Source organism: Bombus vancouverensis, chromosome 9, assembly GCF_051014615.1.
Source record: "Bombus vancouverensis nearcticus chromosome 9, iyBomVanc1_principal, whole genome shotgun sequence".
Taxonomy (NCBI): Eukaryota; Metazoa; Arthropoda; class Insecta; order Hymenoptera; family Apidae; genus Bombus; species Bombus vancouverensis.
In genome coordinates, this window is record NC_134919.1 from 8543748 (window position 1) to 8563180 (window position 19433).

Genomic DNA, 19433 nt, shown 5'->3' on the forward strand with positions numbered 1-19433 from the left:
CGCGAAACTTTTTGTAGAACCAATTTTGTATAATGGAGGATTGTTTTATTCATTTTGACGTGTAATGTACTTCTTCTGAACGTTTTGTTCCTCGACGTGATACAGAAATATTCCAGCCTTCCTCTATGTTTAGGATAGTTTGCTGTAAAAGATTATAACATAAAATAACATAACAATATAACATAAAAATTATAATTATTGTATGAAATGATAATGCGAAGGGTAAGGAGAAGGGAAAACGTTACAAAACAATTTTATCTAAAAAAAAAAACAAGTTTTAATACTTTAGATCGATAGAAAGGCGTGGTTCGATAAAATCAACTACATCGTTTATTACTGTTCACGGTATCGAGTTCATGTATTTTCATTAGGTAGGTATTTGGAAAGATGTAAGCAAACACACACACGAATAATCGCTCTGCATTATTGTAATTTCGTTAAATTGAATACTGTAGAATGTAGAATATTGAAACAAAGCACAAAATATCCACTCTTAATATCATTAACCAGCCTCCAATATTTTAAATTACTCCCTCTTCAATTATTGAGTATATGCATGAATTTTTATTACTCCTAACATAATGCAGACTTTGATTAATTAAAATTGGTGAAAGTAGGAAGAGAGAGGAGATTCGAATTATTCAATCCCTCTAATCAGGGGAAAGAGTTAAAAATAAAATAAGAATAGAGATAAAGTTAACACTTTTAACTTTATCTGATATAAATATTTTTGCTTTGTAATCCTTCCTGACTCGACAGTTCCATAGCCCCAATTACCACCAACATAATATACCATACACCACCCAAAATGTAAAAATACTAGAAATAAGCATTTCTTATTTCTCCTCGTATCCTTTCTGTCTACTGTAAATAGAAGTGTACATATCTTTACTGTCAAAAATAATGAGCAAACGAGAATAGAAGAAATTACTAGAATACAGAAAATAAAAGAAGGAGAAACTTTTGAAAAAAATGATTGCGGAACCGTGCATCGGGATTAGCAAAACAGAATGATAGGTCGAAAAAGAAATGATTAGCTTCAGTGATACAGCTGTTATTTTGTGTTGTGCGGGGCTAGATGCTGAAGGAGAAGGAGGATGTTCTTCTCACACCGAAGGCTGCGACGGTTCGACAGGTATGACTCTGCCTTCAGGTAGACAACGCGTAGAGTCACGTAGAACCGTGTAGTCCGCATGAAATACAAAATATACTCGTTCCGTGCTTTCAAACACACGCATTAATTTGACGAGAATAAAAGGAAACACTATTTTTCTGAGGAAACTAACCTTCAGGAAATTAACTTGGCGCAATATCTTTTCTTTTTTTTTAAAAAAAAGCGAATGGCTTTGAGTCTCACCAATGAAAATGATCGATCGAAAATCAGAGATCTTTGTGCTTATGATAATTTCATTTAAATGTTCTCAATATATACATGTATATTTTCTTTCGTACGTATCGAATCATGCAATACATCTCATCATCACGAGTCGTTAAACATCTGGGACAACATAAATAGTTGGGCTGACATGAATAGTTTTGTACCAATATTTACATTTCAAAACCACAGGTCAGTGAAATAACGAATAATAGGGAATGATGGAAGGAATATTTTCTGTTTAATAAATTTTATGTCCAACCTCGCTGTATTTTTAGCAAGAAAGCTTTAAAAATGTTGTTTTGCTTGCCTATTAATACGAATACATTATTCATTTCCCTGGAGTTTTATTGAAGTTTCAAACAACAAATTACATATTGTTTCTGCTACATGGAGGTTGTATTGTTCTGTCAGCTGCAGTTTTGCACTAAGTAAATCAGCGAATTATGTGGAACACAAAATAATGCGTACTGGAAAATAAAATCGCAACGAAGGTAATTTATTATTTTACTATATGACTAAAACTTTGTCATCCAATACAATTAGCTAGCTACATTAATAAGATATAAAAATAAAATTATTTAGCCTTCATATCAAACAATATATAATTTCTTATTTAAAACCTATGAAACACCATGTATGAGAACAACTTATGATTCGTCAGTAAAGGCCCACAAACTCTAAAGTTTTATTATTAAAAAATTAAATGAAAATGAATATATATTTATTCCCTCCAAAAAGTTTCCTTTCATCATCCCCTATATCATCACCTCCTATTTGATTAACATTGTACGTACTCTTTTTTTTAAGTTATCAGATTTTGTACAGATTTAACTCTGATACATCTGGTACTTAATATGCAGTTAAAAATTTGCGACTTTTTGTTATTGTTAATGCAATATATAATCTAGGATCTATATAACTTTGAAATGCTAAATTAAATTGAATCAGAAAATTACTATTATTAACAGACAGTGTTGATGTCAGTTTCGATCTTAACTTAAAGCAATTATTATAAAATCAAACTTTAAAGCAATAATTCTAAAACGATAAATTCTATTATAATTTAAGTATGTAGCAATTTACAATTCTTTTATCTTATAATCTTTTATCATTCATATGTACACGCTACAACTTATAGTTTTTGTAAGAAATAGTTTGTAATTGATACAACATATAGAACATAAAATTTTCTATGCAAATTCTTTATAGAAAGAGACAAGTGTTCATTGGAAATATTATTTAAATGTTTTGTGTGTTGTAATATAAATAACAGAAGGTAAATAATATTATTAATTGAAATTACTAGATTGAATTATATTATATGGGGTAATAAGAACACTTCATTCCATGGAGTTTTCACAAACTAGTAGATCCTTTTCTATCTTGTTATTTTACTTTAGTATTATACTTTGTACAGCGAGTTACTATACGTAATACAGAACATGCTTTCACGTGGCGTGCTTCGATGCATGCTTTCGCTAAACGTTTCACGCACTTACGCTTGTTTCGCACGACACCACTCGCAAGCACATCGTCGCAGCATTATTATGTTGAGATTTTGAACGAACATAATTCGACCTTCATTTTGAACGTTACTATCTATTGAATTTATTTCTCTCGTGAGGACGATTATAGAGTGTAAATTACTTATAATAATTTTATATCACTGTAATAAAATGACACAGTTGAAAAAACAACATAACAAGATGATACATAGTGTGTTTCGAAAAGATTGAACAAGCTTATATAGAAGTTCTATGCGTTGAAGCGAGAGAAAAGATTCATATAAACAAATGTTTCAATGCGTTTTATAATGCGTATTATAATGTGTAGCATATATTATGCAGTATATACATATGTCATACGCACGAATATATTATAATATTATAGTAATATAGTCCAAAAATCTTTTTGAATGAATTTGGCAATCTGTGACAAGATCAGTTTAAATCATGCATCGAATCTTATGGAAGAAACTACAAATATCTATTTTGACTATCTATTCTTGCTGCTATTATTCATCTATCGACATATATTTGTGTGAACCTTTTTTATTTATTTTACATCTTTAAATTTGTGGTCCACCTTTTTGAAATACACCTCTCTTAACTTCTCAAAATTATTCGTATAATTCGTACTTATTTATATTTCGGATTAAGTACTAAAAAAAAATGTTATTATATTCGCACTTCATTGTGTTTCCAACATTCCAACCCGAAGAGGAAGTGACTAATAGTATCCAAATACTATTACTAAATTATTACAATTTCAATTGCCCATAAATTATCTATCATTTCTAAAATCGTTCAAACTCGTCATAATTATGCTCTGATCGTGACGCCGATTCTCAAAGATCTCACACATACATACACACATATACACAGAGAAACCACCCGAGGATATGCCCTTCAACTTTCATCTTGTGACCTGCTGGAACACCCATCTCAGTGGGAATCCCACGCCCTCCTTTATGGTTATGGCTTCTATGTAAAACTGGCTGATTGAATGAAATCTCTTTACCATTAGAGAGAATATGCTTACACAGTGATTGACATTTACTGAAGTAGTTCTTCACTTCTATTGCGCGTAAAATGCTCATTCGGGCATTCAAGGAGAATGCTAATTAGCGATAATAGACTTTGCTGAGTGTTTCGATTACAGCCTACACGTTACACTATGAACGAATTTCAAGGAACGTACATACGTTTATGAATGGCATAGCAGTTGATAATGAGTTATTCTTCTATATTTATTTATTTTCATCTTGAAACGAAGTAATTTTCTATCGTTGATCGTGTATTGTATTACCCGCTGGGACTGTTCTTCTCGTTGTATGCAGGTTGTTTTTTAATATGAGACGTAAATTGCCACGAAACGTCGGAATTATATATTCAAATATAAGGAAGCTTTAACTAACTTGTTGAATATAACTTTAATATATAGTAATAATAAAATAATGAAAAGAAGAATTAGTAGTTTGAATATTGAGTTAATTGTGGAATGATTTACACGTTGGAAATTATTGTAATTTAGAATACTAAAGCTAGGAATTGATGTCAAAAAGTCAATTAATTAATTAATTATTTGCATCATATAATTCCCGTTAATTTTCCTACCAACAAATTATTATTTACAACATATGGTCAATGTGTCTCTATTTAAAACAAATTTATCAATATTTAAACATCCCATAGACATATTTGACATATCGTGCAATCTATAATAAACTCGTGTTCTGAAACAATTATTCAAATTAAACTAAATTATTTGAAGCATTGGGTTTGAATTTAATAAATTAAAAATGCAGAAAGAGCAATCTCTGGTTAATAATCTCTTTCTACGACTTTATGATATAAAAGTACTTTCATGTTATGAAATAGCCTGCACAGAAAAAAAACTTCAGCGCTAGATAATTATTTGGATTGAATCAATCTCGTAGCGATCTTGTATGTTGAAATAATCAATTTCTTTAACTATCCAACGAATTTATTCAATTTACTGAAAGCCCAATTCTCTTTCCATTTAACGAAGTCAATAATTCCTTTCTTTTTTCCAAGAATAAATTTTTATTTCATTTTTATCTCAATTCGCAGAAATAAAAATCGTCTTGTTTACAAATTAATCTACATATTGCTGTTGATGAATAAGAGATACGAACTTAATAAGTTCAAATATATTCTTCTATTAGTTACGCTCTTTAATAATAACGCAAAATCCTCGAACTCTATAAAGAATTGGTTATTGATTTAACATACAGGAGTCAGAAGTAATTCTTTTACAGGATATACGATTTCAAGTGGCTCTGTGAAATGATATTTACTTCAACTGCTCGACTAATCAATTTTTTGCATTTCCAGTGAATTGCTCAATATTTGGCCGGAAAAAGAAGCAGTACAAGGATAAGTATCTCGCGAAACACAACGCAGTCTTTGACCAGCTGGATCTGGTCACCTACGAAGAGGTCGTTAAGCTTCCTTGTAAGTACCTGTGTGACAATTTATTCTTCTGTGTAGATTATATCTTAATCTTAATCTTAGTCTTAATTAAGACCTTTATTGATTTTCAATGTAATTAAATTTTTTAAGATTAAAATTAGCTTATGATTAATAAATCTTAAAAATAAAACAGTATGTGATAAAAGGATCTTTTAAACGATTCAACCATAAAAATTTACTAGTGGAAATTAATATGATTTGATTACGAACTTCTGTATGTGCGTTAGAATGAGTGATTCGGGTAATTGGGTTACAAGTTACAAGTGGAGTTCTGAGGTTGGAAATTGAATTGGAACATTTGTTGGAACATTTGTATTAAAATTGAGTAGAGAGCGATAACCAGTAGAAAAGAGAACGACTTGAAGGATACACGTGAAAATAATTTGAATACTACAATATTTTAAAATTAATTTCTATTTTTGTGTTTATCTTAAAAGATAAAAGATAAACATTTTATTAAACTAAAACGTAGTTTTCTATGGGAGAAATGAATGAAGATGTATCTTATGTTTTTAAATAATCAACTTAAATATTTAAATATTTCTTTAAGCATTTCTTATTAATATTTATGATAATTTTTTTCAGATCCTGCATTCCAACGGAAAACGTTAGTGTTACTGGGAGCACATGGTGTCGGTCGTCGTCAGATAAAAAATACCATTATCGCGAAGCATCCTGACAAATATGCCTATCCTATTCCACGTAAGTATAAAAAATTTTCGTTTCAACTTACATTTCTTAAAAATATCCAGTATTAAATATTCTAATACCATAAAATTTATATACAAATATTTCTTATGTGGAACTAATGGACACTTGTAGTTTTATTACCTTATAATACCACTGTTGAACATTACAAACACGAAATGTTTCGTGTTCGCAATTTACCAACTACAAAATTTCATATTTCAATCCATTAAAAAAATTCAATGCCAAAAGTCAATTTGCAAACATAGATCAAAACACGTCTACTAAAAAAATAGTGAATTAAAATCAAAATTGCCTGATTTTTTAGATACAACGAGGCCTCCACGGAACGACGAAGAGAACGGTCGCAATTATTATTTCATATCGCATGATGAAATGATGGCTGACATCGCTGCCAATGAATACCTCGAATATGGTAAATAAATCATTGTCAAGTCCTTTTACATTTTACATAAAGAATTTTCTAACTTAAATCTTTCCATAGGTACGCACGAAAACGCTATGTATGGAACGAAACTCGAAACGATCCGCAAAATACACGAAGAAGGCAAGGTGGCGATATTGGACGTCGAGCCTCAAGCCTTGAAAGTGTTGCGTACGGCGGAGTTCGCGCCTTATGTAGTTTTCATCGCAGCTCCGGTATTCCCAAATATGCCTGATGTAAGTAGAATATTGATCGTTAACATCTTCCTGGGGGAATCGAGCTAACTACCGTCGCGAGCTTAACTATCAACTAATTGAGCAATTAATTGCCCGTTGACGAGATTATGAAACTTGAACGCTTGCGTTTAATTGAATTCACTGGGATCGAGAATTGCGCGGGTAGTTAAGTAAATATATATAGTAGAAGTAACTAATTCAAAATATATGAATTGCACAAAAATAGTTGAAAAATAATTGACAGTGAACAATAGCTTCAAGAAGAGTAATTTTTAATTTATGTTTTTCGAAAGATGCTATTAAATCCTGATGTAGGTAAGATGATTCTTGAATTTATAATGTGTATACTTTTCGGCAAAATGGAAGCTACACAATAAAGTTAATATTACTATTACATGAATATTAGTATTACCAAAAACATAATGAATATACAATATTCTAGTAAAATGTATTCATGAACGCCATTTATTATAGATGATAAGTTAAAGCATTAATGGTTTCATCATAAATCGTAGCAAATGTGAAAAATCACAAAAAGAGGGAGACTTTGCCCTCTTCTATTTTCTTTACAAAAGAACACCGAGAACTAACAATGTGAATACCCTGTATCATCTCTTCTATAAAGAAAGTTAATTTCCTTGACTCGTTCTATTGTAATAAATCCTCAACGTACTTCTCCATGTTTGGAAATGTTGAAGCAACGTTTAATACGTGTTTCAGTGCGACGGAAGTCTGGAAAGACTGGCGAAAGAATCGGATTCACTGAAGCAAGCGTACGGTCACTTTTTTGACCTGACCATCGTCAACAACGAGATCGATGAGACGATCGCACAATTAGAGGCAGCCATCGAGCGGGTTCATACGACACCGCAATGGGTACCTGTGTCCTGGGTCTACTGACAGCGAACCTCGCCAATTCGTCAGATCACTAACTGTAATGGCTCATCGAATGTGAAACAGTGATCATCGAATCGCGATCCACCGAACGACCGGTCCGTTTGCGATCGTTTTACTACGGCCAACGACAAATATTCTCAACGTTGTACGCCTGTAAGAATTCGCGGTGTTCGTGGGGAATTATCACGATGATAAATCGTAAATAGCCGATTCGTAAAGCAAGACAAGCCGCGTATAAATACGTCGGACCAATCGAACGAACGAATTTACCGTCAATTCTTCGATCGATCCACAGCACGATATCGACTGGAATGCGTGACTTTGGCCGTGTGTTCATTGACTTTTTTCATTACTAATTGAATTATTCTATAATTATTATTGAATCGTCGTTATCGTTGTAATCCGCGGGTAGAGGCGAAGAGACGAAACTGTTGATGTTATCGCGAGGCGCAGAATACGACAATCAAAAAAGCAGAGAGAACATACGTTTCGATTTTTCGATATATAAGTTCCATAGGACTGTAATTATTACTTCCTCGATAAATATAAGCAATACGATTTTCCACGTATCCTTCGATATATATCGTCTCGGTTAATGGATCAATTCAACGAGTCGTCATGTAAACGAACGATATTAATTTCCTCACGATTATTTTAATCGTGCAGTTTTCTCTCTTTCTCTCCTCGCGCGTTTTCGCTTCTCTCTCTCTCTCTCTCTCTCTCTCTCTCTCTCACTGTCACTCTATTCATTTCCTCTCCGCCTGTCTCTTCGTTCCGTGATCTTGTTTCTTGCATTTTCTCTCCAGACATTCCTCGCGCCACGTTTAACGCGCGTTACACGAATTTATCGCTATACATATAGTTTTCGTCAGTCTGGTACGGTCTGTACGATAGCGATGCAGAAAATGGTAAACGATGCGAGTATTACCAAATAGAATCGAAGAGCAGCGAGACTATTTTGCTCTTCGAAGATTACATTCTATCGAAGAGGATCAAAATGGGGAACGGTCGTTCGAACTGTTCGTGAATGTTGACCGAGTGGACACGCTTGTACCGTTCTTTGAAAAAAAATCTGTCAATCGACTATCCGTAACCTGTAATTGCCTCTTATCGTACTCTCTTATAACTACTTACACAAAGTGAAATAAAAAAAAAAAAACACTAGGACCGCGCTGTCCGATAGTCCGCCACCGATATCCCACCGTAATAGTCAATCTTTGTCTGTTCAAGTTTAAAGGAAAACCGGACTATCGACAGTTAGTCGTTTACCTGTAACTTTAAGCAGTAGAGAAACTTCGCCGATTTCGTCTAGTACTTCTAACATCTAACACAAAGTTCATCCGTTGTCGTGAGACTCGCGATGAACCTTCGTACGTGTATATGCGCGAGCGCTATTCTTTAACCGTATCGTTTTGTTTCCTTCTCTCCTGACTCGAGCGTTTCAGTACGGTTCCTGAAACTTTCCTGTGCTGCGTTTTGATTTTTCGCCGAATCTAGGACGTCGAATCGCGTGCATTTCTTCATCGTCATCATATATTTTCTTTTTCTCGGTCTTCTGAAGCAAAGATGTCAGAAAACATCTACCCGAATATCGATCTACAAGATCTATTTAACGCTATCTATCGGTGTTGCTTTTGGTTCGAGTGACGCGCATCGAACGAACGTCTTAGAACCGGCGTTGATCTCAGCAAAACTACTTCCACGAGATTACGTTGGATATACGATACACATGTACAATGTACACACATCTCAAATGTAATATCACTCGGTTCGCATTGCACCCTCGTACAAAGCGCATAATCGAATGACGAAGTAACTGAACGCGGTTTACTATACGATATTTATAACACGTAAACTCAAGTAAATAGATAGTCTACCAAACTATATGAAATAATACTAAACACCGTCTCGCATTAAAGAAAAATGAAAAAAAATACGTTGTATAATGATAAAAAATACAAAAGTCTAGAACACGTACACACACAGTGACACGTGCATACACGTAGACGCTTATATGAACATAACGCGACGTTACATACACATAATGCAAACATGTACACGTAATATATATACATATTTATGTATATAATATATATATATATTATAATACATATAATATATAATATATATTATATACAGAATTACACATGAACATAAAATACAGATACGTACACGGACAAGTAACGCGGATTCACGAGAAACAGATTTAACGACTAGTTAATTAATTAAAAGCGATTAAATAAATTAATTGTGTAACTAATTAATACTAAATTACTAGAAGACTAATAGGAAATTTGCATATACAGCCCGTAGAGCGAAGGAGTGAGTGCGTGTACGTACGGGTATGGTGTGAATCTCTTGCATTCGCGATCTGCGTTGTGATCGACCCTCACGCGGCTTTGTTCAGAATTTGTTCAATTACAGCTCAACTATTTATAAAGATCTCGAGAGGAACATACGCACACATAATACACGCAACAGCACATATGTACATGCATACTAAAAGATAAAAGAAACATACGTTAGTACACGTATACATAACAATTGCAAACACGTACAACATGCGTACACATACTACTAGGTTTTACTACATTCTTCCTATTCGACACACGATATTAGTCATCGAGCGTGTAATTATCCTTTATTAAACGCGATACTTCGATGATGGAGTTATATAAAAAAGAAAAAAAAAGAGAAAGGAAGATCGATGCACGTTCTACTGTTCTATCTATATTTTGCGGAGAAATATCATTTCTTCGAGCAGCAAGCCCACCAAATACACGAAGACAAGTCTGAAATCGTCGAAAAAACGGGAAAAAGATGAAAAATAAAAAGGAAATGTCGCGTGAAACTTTAAGGGAAGCTCGTGTCGGTATGATCGTTTATGTGTGAATGAGAAACTGTCGAAACGCAAGAAGAACGAATCTTCAGTGATTTTGTAATATTTCTTATAAGTTGTAGCTGCCATATCCAGTAAAATTAAGTACTAGGTGCGCTGGGTGATTATATGACGACGACTGTTACGATAACGATTCTAATGGTGATGATGGTGGTAATGATGATGATGATGACGATGATAATGATGATGATCATAATGATCCTACGTGCTCCTGCAAGTGTGTGTCCGCGACTTTGGATGAGTTACGCTAAGATGTTGAAAGACGACGGGTCTAAAGAAAACAATAACAGTTCATTACAATTATGTAATTATAAGTAAGAGAAAGAGACGAAGAGTATTATAACACGTTGTTAATTGAATTAATAAAACTAGCCCAAAGTGTCTACGTAGCTTTTGCTTAATCGCCTTCCTTGTTGATCTATTAATTATACGTGGAATATAATTATACATATAATACATGGAATTTCGTCATAATGTATATCCAATCTTTTTTATGTTGAAACTCCAATTTTTTTTTGTTATATTTAATATTTGTATAACCACTTTAGTAATTCCGATCTTATCCTTAACCAGATACTTTTATAATTAAGGAATGAAGAGTTAATAACGACGAATCAATTTTGGGTAGATCCTAACAAATGTTAATATGACATAATTTATTATATATATATTATTATATAAAATATTAACAAAGGTAATAAAAAAAATAAAATATAAAACCTATTGAAATAAAATCATCTGTTTTTAAGTATTATTAAGCCTCAAGTAAAAATTATTGTTTGTTCATAATGTAGAAAATATAAACTATTTCTTTTAAACGTTGTATTAAATACTCTTATTAACTACAAATGTACATATTTTATATTATTATATACAATTGTTCTCTGCTATCACACAATATATTAATATATTACTTCAATAGAAGTGGCAGCATGAAGGTATAATTTGCAATTATCAAAATGTTAAATCGACGATTAATATCCGAACATAAAATTACTGATTCAATAATTTTACGTTTTTAATCACTTTTCTCAAAAATGTATGAAATACATATTACATGTTTTATGATACGGAGTGCTTCAATGACAACGCAGAAGTTCGTTAGAGTTTTAAGTACCTAGATTGATCACATAATTTAATCGCACGTCTATCTATATTTATTATTTATTTACTATGACCTACTTCGCGTTTAAAATACGCATATTTAATATTTTAATATTTTAATTTATTTAATATCATGACCGTCCGCAAAGAAAGTTTACTGTACTAAATTTTTACATAATTATTCACAGTTCCAAAGGAACTTTAGCCGTATCTATTTTTCATCTTTAAAGGAGGAGCTGTTCCTCTTTCTTAGTCATCTTCTCATTGCTGTAATTTAAATAACGTTTGGACTGAAATGATATTCCTAATGCACTATATTTACGCTACTAACCGTATTATAATATCCTACCTATTTAAACAACAATTCCATGTTAAATTCAAATACGTCGATGCTTCCTTTTCAGTGGATGTTTCCGTGTCATGTTATTTCTTTTAAGTATTATCGAAGGTGGGAGAAGCAGGTCCATTCCGGAAGTTTCTGTCTTGTTACACTGATTCTGGTCCATAGCAAACATGTACTCCAGATCGATATCATACCTTTGTAAAAAAACGTATAAGAAAATTAATTTGATGATACTTTAAAAGACTTTCCTTCAACAAAATTTATTGAATGTTACTTTGTCCAGTTATAACTCAAATCTAATTCAATCTCGAATCTAACATGAAACAACCGATGATAGAATAAAAGATTATTTTATAACAAAATTTAAAGATATTGATTTTATTCGATTTTTCAATGCTCAGCTATTCAAGTCTACTTGTATCAGTGAGGAGTATTCCAAGAAACCATAAGCTAAATAATCTAAAAGCTAAGTCTAGAATATTCTATATCATAGACATACACATATGTAATTATTTCATAAATAAATACGTTTAATAAAACAATCGAATAAACTTTCCAGTCTCTTCCGAACTGTCGTGCATCTGGGAGAGCCTGGATTCTAGTGGGATAAATATTTCATGAGTCTATGGTGTTAGATATCCACCGTATTAATTAAATCCTCACATAGGCTCAGTCATTAGTTATCCGTGTCCAAGAGAAATAAAACCATGTCGTTACTCACCTGGGCAATTTCTCGCGAAGATAAGAAATAACGTTAGCTCCAAGACTTGGCTCTCGACTCATGATGAAGCTCGATAAATATCGAGGACTTTTACTCTGTTCCGCGCAATGCATTAGTAATGCCCACGATTTGTAGTCCGAATCAAGTACGTATGTATTGTACACGCCCTCATCTACAAAATACGAGTAGGAATGAGAATTCAGAACTTTGGATGTTGTTCAAGAGTTAAGTTAATTCATAAATTACATGATATTGCTATTTGGCAATATGTGTATCTATAGGGTGACTCATACAATGTATCACCTTAGATTATTTTATTGTTGGTGAACCAATTGAAAATATTTTTGTTTGGTATAATATGATTCAAACAAATCATTAAGTGGCTATTTTCTTTTTCAAAGTCTTCAAAATTACCTTTATCTTTGTATAGGTAAATCTATAACCCTTCTTCATTCATCTTTTAGTGAATGTTTGAAACAAATTCGAAAGAAATTACTGTACGAGATACATGACATTTATTGTATCATATACTCGAGTGTATCTATACTATGTATCAGGTATAAAATATCGATGTAAGCGAATGAATGGAACAAATGTATGGCATCAATTTTTGCTTCTCTTATCATATATTGTCGTAATAAGTAAAATCGGACAAAACAATTATTACTAAAGTCAAATTTCTTGACTTACATTTATTAACATTCTGAAGCTTTATTCACGAGTAATATAGACTTTCCACAATCCTCATTTATCATTAGTGAAATCAGTAGTCTAATTCGTGTTTGGTACAAATATTGCTTGAGATTCGTAATCCTAATACAAAAAAGAACATTCAAGTATCGTGAACCTCTATTATACAAAATATTTTTAGAAGATAATCAAACATGATACCTACTAAATCGATTGAATAGGAAACGAAGAGTTGTATGTCTGTAGAGAACAGAAAAGGGGGAAAAGTGGGTGAACTACGCTTCTCGTGAATAGTAGCGATTGTGAGCTAGATAAGTATAGCGTATGGTCGAAGTAAAAATCAGAAGTTATATTGGTACATAACATTAAAATAATTTATGAAGATATCTGTAGCTTCCGGTTGTCAAGCATATCTTTCTCACAAAACACACTTCGTCAGTGCTAAAATTAGTGCTTCCGTTGTTTAAAATACAAACTTTTGTAGAATCGTTCTCTTTACAATACTTAAAATTAGAGAAATATCTATAATTTAATACTAATAATTTAGTGGTAACCTTTCAGTGAAAACGAATATTAATAAAAATTTGTCTGTAAACAATTCTTACTTTTCAACTGTTCCTTTATATAATGTATGAATGCGCGAAGTTGATTTCTTATCTTTCAGAAAAGTAATCTATCTGGTTGAGATATATCCTTTTTTTTGGTGAAAGATAATACTACTACCGCTTTTCCTCTGGAAACTAAATCTATCTACGAAATGATAATTAAAACTCTGCTTCTTTGAGGTTATCAACATCGCTTTTTGTGTCAGAACGTTAACGAATCCTTGAAACATTTAATATTTGAAATATTTAATACCATTTCCAACGGAATATAACACTGAATTTTATTCTACCATATATTTCATTAATTTAATTCAAATAAATGAAGTATTTTTTCCATTTGAAATTAGAAAATCGTTGTATTGATTGTCTATTTTAGCATAGTGAAATGGCAATTTGACACTGATTGTTGATAAGAAACCAAAGAATACTTTAAATGGTTAATTAAAATTCCTCGTACTAAATAATTAGAGTTAATTTAAGTCCATTCGATTACTAATGTATTATAAATTCACTACAATCAGAGCAATTCATTAGATTCGTTAAAAGATTTTATTAAATATTTACGCAAGTCCTTGATACTTACACGGATATTCAGCGTGTACCCAATGAGCAGGTAATTCTGGAGAAGGAATCTTCCAAGTGATGTTGCCGACAAGTTGCTCATTAATCGGATCATCGGTGAAACTGTAAGTGAAATTCATGGTAACCTCTGTGCTTTCAGGCGAAATCGACAATTCGGCTCGCATGCATCTATATGCGAGTGCTTCCTCCGAGCTTGCATAATACTGCACTATGTACCACGATCCAAGAAACTGCAAAAAATTTAATTTCTTTATTAATGTAGCACAGAACGTGTCTTCACTGGTAATCCGTGGAGCTGTTCGCATCTAATACTCGTTTTGTTATTCGCGCTGTGATGTTAATCTAACCTCTCTAACGGACTACAGAGCAGAAAGCAAGTTCTCGAGCAAAACGTAAGTGCATGGAACGTTTAATAAGCGAAAATATTATATTAAGCGTGAAAATAAATATCAGAATTTACATAATTCTATCGATAACAGGAGACGTGTGTTTATCGTTAAATATTGTTCTGTTATTTCATGAATATAGGCTTTGGAGAACAAGTGGTACAAGTGATATGTTAAATCCTAAAGCTTAGAAAATTATAGGTTACTAGTATTTTGAAAAAGGTTATGAAAAATATGTTTATGTGTGCACCATTTTTCCTATGAATAGCAGTTCTGCAACTTTTTATTAAGGCCTTCAAATATTCTTCAAAAACTTGCACATAGAATTTGCATGAATACAAGTTTTAAAAATTCCTATGAAAAATAAATTATTTTGATCACTTTGGTAATTTCAATGTGAATGTAACCTTGGTGAAAACATTTTGGTTGAAAAAGATTTCCTGGTTCTAAAATATTCACTATTTCGAATCGAATATACTTAATTCTTCGAAGCAGCATTTCATGTCTCAAAAATAATGTACATATTTTTGACGATCGCGATAGGTGGTCTATTCTACAGATGATTTATGCGAGAGTGGAAAATTCGGTATCCCTGTCTCGTGTAAACGGTGCAGAGAGGTTCGTCGGTGTTTACGTGAGGCAGGTCGTGCAATCGTTGCCGTGGACTGTCATTTAGTTCGGCATGCAATGCAAAACTGTCCCCCTTTCTGCCTCCCGTGCATTCATCTCCTGTAGAACATCCATCCATCTCTCTGTCTTGATTATCATTATTTCAACTGCACGTCGATATTTACACACCGTGAACAAAGAAAGAAAATTCGTATTTCATTCGTAGTTGATCCTTTTTTTAGCATTGAGAATTCACAGTGTTTCTTTTCTTTTTAATTCTTTCCTTAATTCCTTTCTTTCTCGATTGATGCAATTCAAAAATGGTAAAATTAATCGTAAGATATTTTCATAATTATCTTGTAACGGTAGTGTTATAGAATTTTTATATAAATATTAAATTTTTCCAATTTTACTTGTTTTAAAATACACTCTTTTCTTAAATAGGATTTTGAATTATACAAAGATTGAGATTGATGAGGCAATGAACGCTTGAAGCTCAAAATTTAAAACTTATGCTATTTGTGGTTAACTAGTCACGAAGGAAAATGTCACGTAACATGTATAGCTCGTTGCTTCCCGAAGTGAAGAGATTATAGTAGCTATTCCCGTTATCAGTTCCGTCTAAGACCCACGAAGAACAGTAAGTACTATACTTTCGTGAGCTGAGAGCCATAACTTTATAAATACTTCTTTATTGTTTGCCGATTTTAAGAATTCACAATATGAATTTGTATGTAAATAGACATATAAACATTTATGTGGATTAAGGAAATCCAATTTAAATCCAATTGTGAAATATAAAACTAACAACATAAAATAACAATAATTCATTATAAATTACACGAGGGTAATACAGCTCATGCATAAAATTAGTTTTGCCATCAAATTACAAACAGATAACAGGAATGAAATAATAAACATCTGGAGTTTGGAAACGTCATTGTCTAAAAATAAATATCGTGTCAATATTTTTTGTGTTATCAATGGAGCTAACCGATTCAGTTCATTGCCTATTTAAATAGAGAATACCAAGATTAACCTCTTAAAAGGAAAGCTGATTATCTCATGTATTGCTAGTGGTTATCGAATAAGCATTCAATTTTGCAAACGAAAATTTTAATGTCTTAAAGATAGATTCATTACGAATATGAAATTGCTTGATTTAAATAATACAAATATCAATATAATGAGAAGTAAATTCAAAATTATTTTCGGAGGCAAAAAAAGAGCAAAAGAAAACGATGATCGAATTTTCTCTTAATTTTATCATTTCCTATTGACATAGATGTATTACGAAATAACAACTGAAATGGATAAAGTAACTGATCGTAGATCACATAAATCATACGTGAAAATGTAATAATAAGAAACATAAATATTAATAAAATTCTAAAGCCAAACTGTTTAATCTGTGACCATACAAAGGTGTTCAATGAAATGAAGTAGTTTTAAATGCACGCAAGGTACATATGTCCGAAATAGCCTTCCCTTAAACACGCATAAAGTTCCAAAAATAAGTTGCTCCAAGTCTTCCTTTGAAAGAAGATTCGCGATATTTTACGCGAGTCCTTGTCTACTATATAAATCGTACTGTGTCGAAAAATTTCAAAATTTTGAGTCAGTTATATGCACAACGCATCTCTTACAATATTTTAACTACAATCGAACCGCAATATCATGAGGAAATTGTAATTCCTGTTATCGCGTCCGTATACGATCGGGAGTATTCAACAAACGCGGTCCAATTGCGCTCCCCCGCAATTATTATTATATATTCAAAGTACATATTGATCGGCAATCCGTCGTGATCGTCTATTTATGAAATCAGAACATCAACGAGAGATATGTAACTCGATGTTTAACGATTCTGTTCTATGTAGCAATTAGGGAAAATTCAGCAGCTGATTATCAGCATTAACGTATCGCCAAGTTACCATGTTTGATAATGCTTCACATTAAAAGAAGATATTGTATCAACGAGATTTTAATAACGTCTCTTTCCTAAAAATTTTATATTGTATAAGTATTTTCATTGTAAATTGCGTTTGGATCTATATAACTTAAAAGTGTCTTTAGATTATTGTAATTCTTTTGTACCGAGCTTTAGTGAAGTTATTCTGTTTATTTTTCATATAATTTGATTCGCATTGATTTACAATCAAATGAATCATTCGAGCATCAAATTAACTAATTAGATTCTCTGAAAATTTCTTAATTTTAACATCCAGTAGAGTACACGATTATTGTTTAATTTTTCGGAAACCAAATGGTCAACATCAACAAAACTAATCGATTTATCTTTCATACAACACAAATCTAAGATGAATCCAACATGTATCTTCTACGGTACTAAATAAATCAAAGTATCTGAAATTTAGATTCCGAATAGAAGAAATCACAATAGGTACATTACACCGAATAACTCCATAAATAACGAATACAGCATTCACGGAGCCCCAAGGATTTTCGTCAACCAAGCGATAATCAAAGGTGACACGAAACGTACCTCGGATATGTCAAAATTTCGTATGCCCTTTACTTTGGGACACTTGGTTTTGTCCTCCCGCCTTTTCCACGTAGCGGCGGTACAGTCGATCAAACATAGGAACAACAGTAGCACTATTATCGGCGAATAGAATCTCTCGCGTCTCGTTCCGGGCTGCATTCTCGGTCACATTCAAGCTTCTATCCGCTTGGCACACGCGGAGAGTCTTCTTACTTCTTCGCTCGATAGGTTTGCCTGGTCGACTAAAGGCCACCGAGTCGGTCAGAATGAAGAGCGAACGCGCTCATGACTACCACTATCTGTACAAACGAAGAGGGGGTGGTCACTATCACGTTCCTCCCTTTGCATTCTTGCTACTCTTTCGTTTTCAATCGGCAACTTGTTCTGCGCGTCGCGCGTACGATCCTCGTAACTGGCGCCAGCTTAGCTCAGGACTTCTGATCGTAGGCGTGATCGTCGTCACGGCTAAAGAAGGGCATCGACTGTTAGACCACCTCGTCCCGCTTACTCTCTTACATCCGACTCGTATCTTCGCCGTCTTTTTACAGCTCGTATACCGCTTCGTGTTCAAGGTAACAGCGAACAATGTTCGACGAAGCTCTATGTCCTCAACGAGCGATCGATGAACGTTATAATTAGTCATTCAATCGAATGAATAATACCATATACGAATGGTACTAGAATACCAGGCAATTGTTTTTTAGGTTTCTTATTTGAGGATAATCTAGCGATTCATATCTTCACTGTTTTGTATAACCCTATACTATAGGATGTTCCATGTCTCTATACTAAATTGTACTAGTATATTATGAATATAGGATACGCTGTGTATGCCAATAAATTAGTTTCATACGAAGAATTGCTATAAAAATTTGTTTCAAAAGTTTATGGTCTTTAATTTATGTTTTACAGCCTAGTCAACATCATCATGCATATCGTAAAACGATGTGTACTTAGATCCGAAAAACTTGAGTCTAGGATTATGTATTTGAATTCAAAAGCTGTAAATTTTGAAAAAAATGTTGAAAAAGTTTGATTATTTAGGTTTGTCGCAGAAAAGAAACTTATACATTAATTTCGCTTATATCAATACATTTGTTCATGATTTAAGAAATTTTTAATAAAACTCTATTATTTTAGTACAATGTATTGGGCAATAAAATAATAATAATCACTAACAATATGAAATATTGTCTTTGAAAGACTGTCGGATAAAGAACGAAATTTAATTTGTACGTGATTGCAATAGTTCGTATAAATAAACTAATAATACGCCAAAGTTATAATGGCACAAGTGATATCTCATTTTCTTTTTATGATTAGGTCATTAATCTACAACGAGAAAATTCA

At 32.6% G+C, this 19433-nt stretch overlaps 2 protein-coding genes and 1 long non-coding RNA gene across 14 annotated transcripts in view; 2 read left to right on the plus strand and 1 right to left on the minus strand.

The window, feature by feature from the left end:
* CASK (peripheral plasma membrane protein CASK) overlaps window positions 1-10920 on the plus strand; it is a 263280-nt gene extending 252360 nt beyond the window's left edge. For 7 of the 10 annotated variants that reach the window (XM_033346211.2, XM_076621760.1, XM_076621758.1 and 4 more), the window contains 6 exons: window positions 1079-1135; window positions 5236-5355; window positions 5959-6075; window positions 6389-6496; window positions 6566-6741; window positions 7462-10920. In XM_033346211.2, the coding sequence (XP_033202102.1) occupies window positions 1079-1135; window positions 5236-5355; window positions 5959-6075; window positions 6389-6496; window positions 6566-6741; window positions 7462-7641 (758 nt within the window). In that variant the 3' untranslated portion in view covers window positions 7642-10920. The remainder of the gene's footprint in view (window positions 1-1078; window positions 1136-5235; window positions 5356-5958; window positions 6076-6388; window positions 6497-6565; window positions 6742-7461) is intronic. The other 3 variants (XM_076621763.1, XM_076621764.1, XM_076621765.1) reach the window with 1 other exon arrangement.
* Window positions 127-18481, minus strand: Karl (lipocalin/cytosolic fatty acid-binding protein Karl). 3 transcript variants are annotated; one of them, XM_076621766.1, is made up of 5 exons: window positions 18084-18481; window positions 14584-14812; window positions 12706-12877; window positions 11991-12178; window positions 127-142 (listed from the first exon to the last, which is right to left on the minus strand). In XM_076621766.1, the coding sequence occupies exons 1-4, from the start codon at window positions 18240-18242 to the stop codon at window positions 12019-12021; spliced, it is 720 nt and encodes a 239-aa protein (XP_076477881.1). In that variant the 5' UTR covers window positions 18243-18481; the 3' UTR covers window positions 127-142; window positions 11991-12018. The 3 variants fall into 3 exon arrangements, with proteins under 3 accessions (XP_076477881.1, XP_033202112.1, XP_033202110.1); XM_033346221.2 differs by lacking the exon at window positions 127-142 and adding an exon at window positions 10828-11908 and having other exon boundaries at window positions 18084-18480; XM_033346219.2 differs by lacking the exon at window positions 127-142 and having other exon boundaries at window positions 10828-12178; window positions 18084-18480.
* The window catches only part of LOC143303194 (uncharacterized), a 65062-nt gene continuing 60454 nt past the window's right edge, over window positions 14826-19433 (plus strand). The window contains exon 1 of the long non-coding RNA XR_013059278.1: window positions 14826-14974. This is a non-coding gene — a long non-coding RNA (uncharacterized LOC143303194). The remainder of the gene's footprint in view (window positions 14975-19433) is intronic.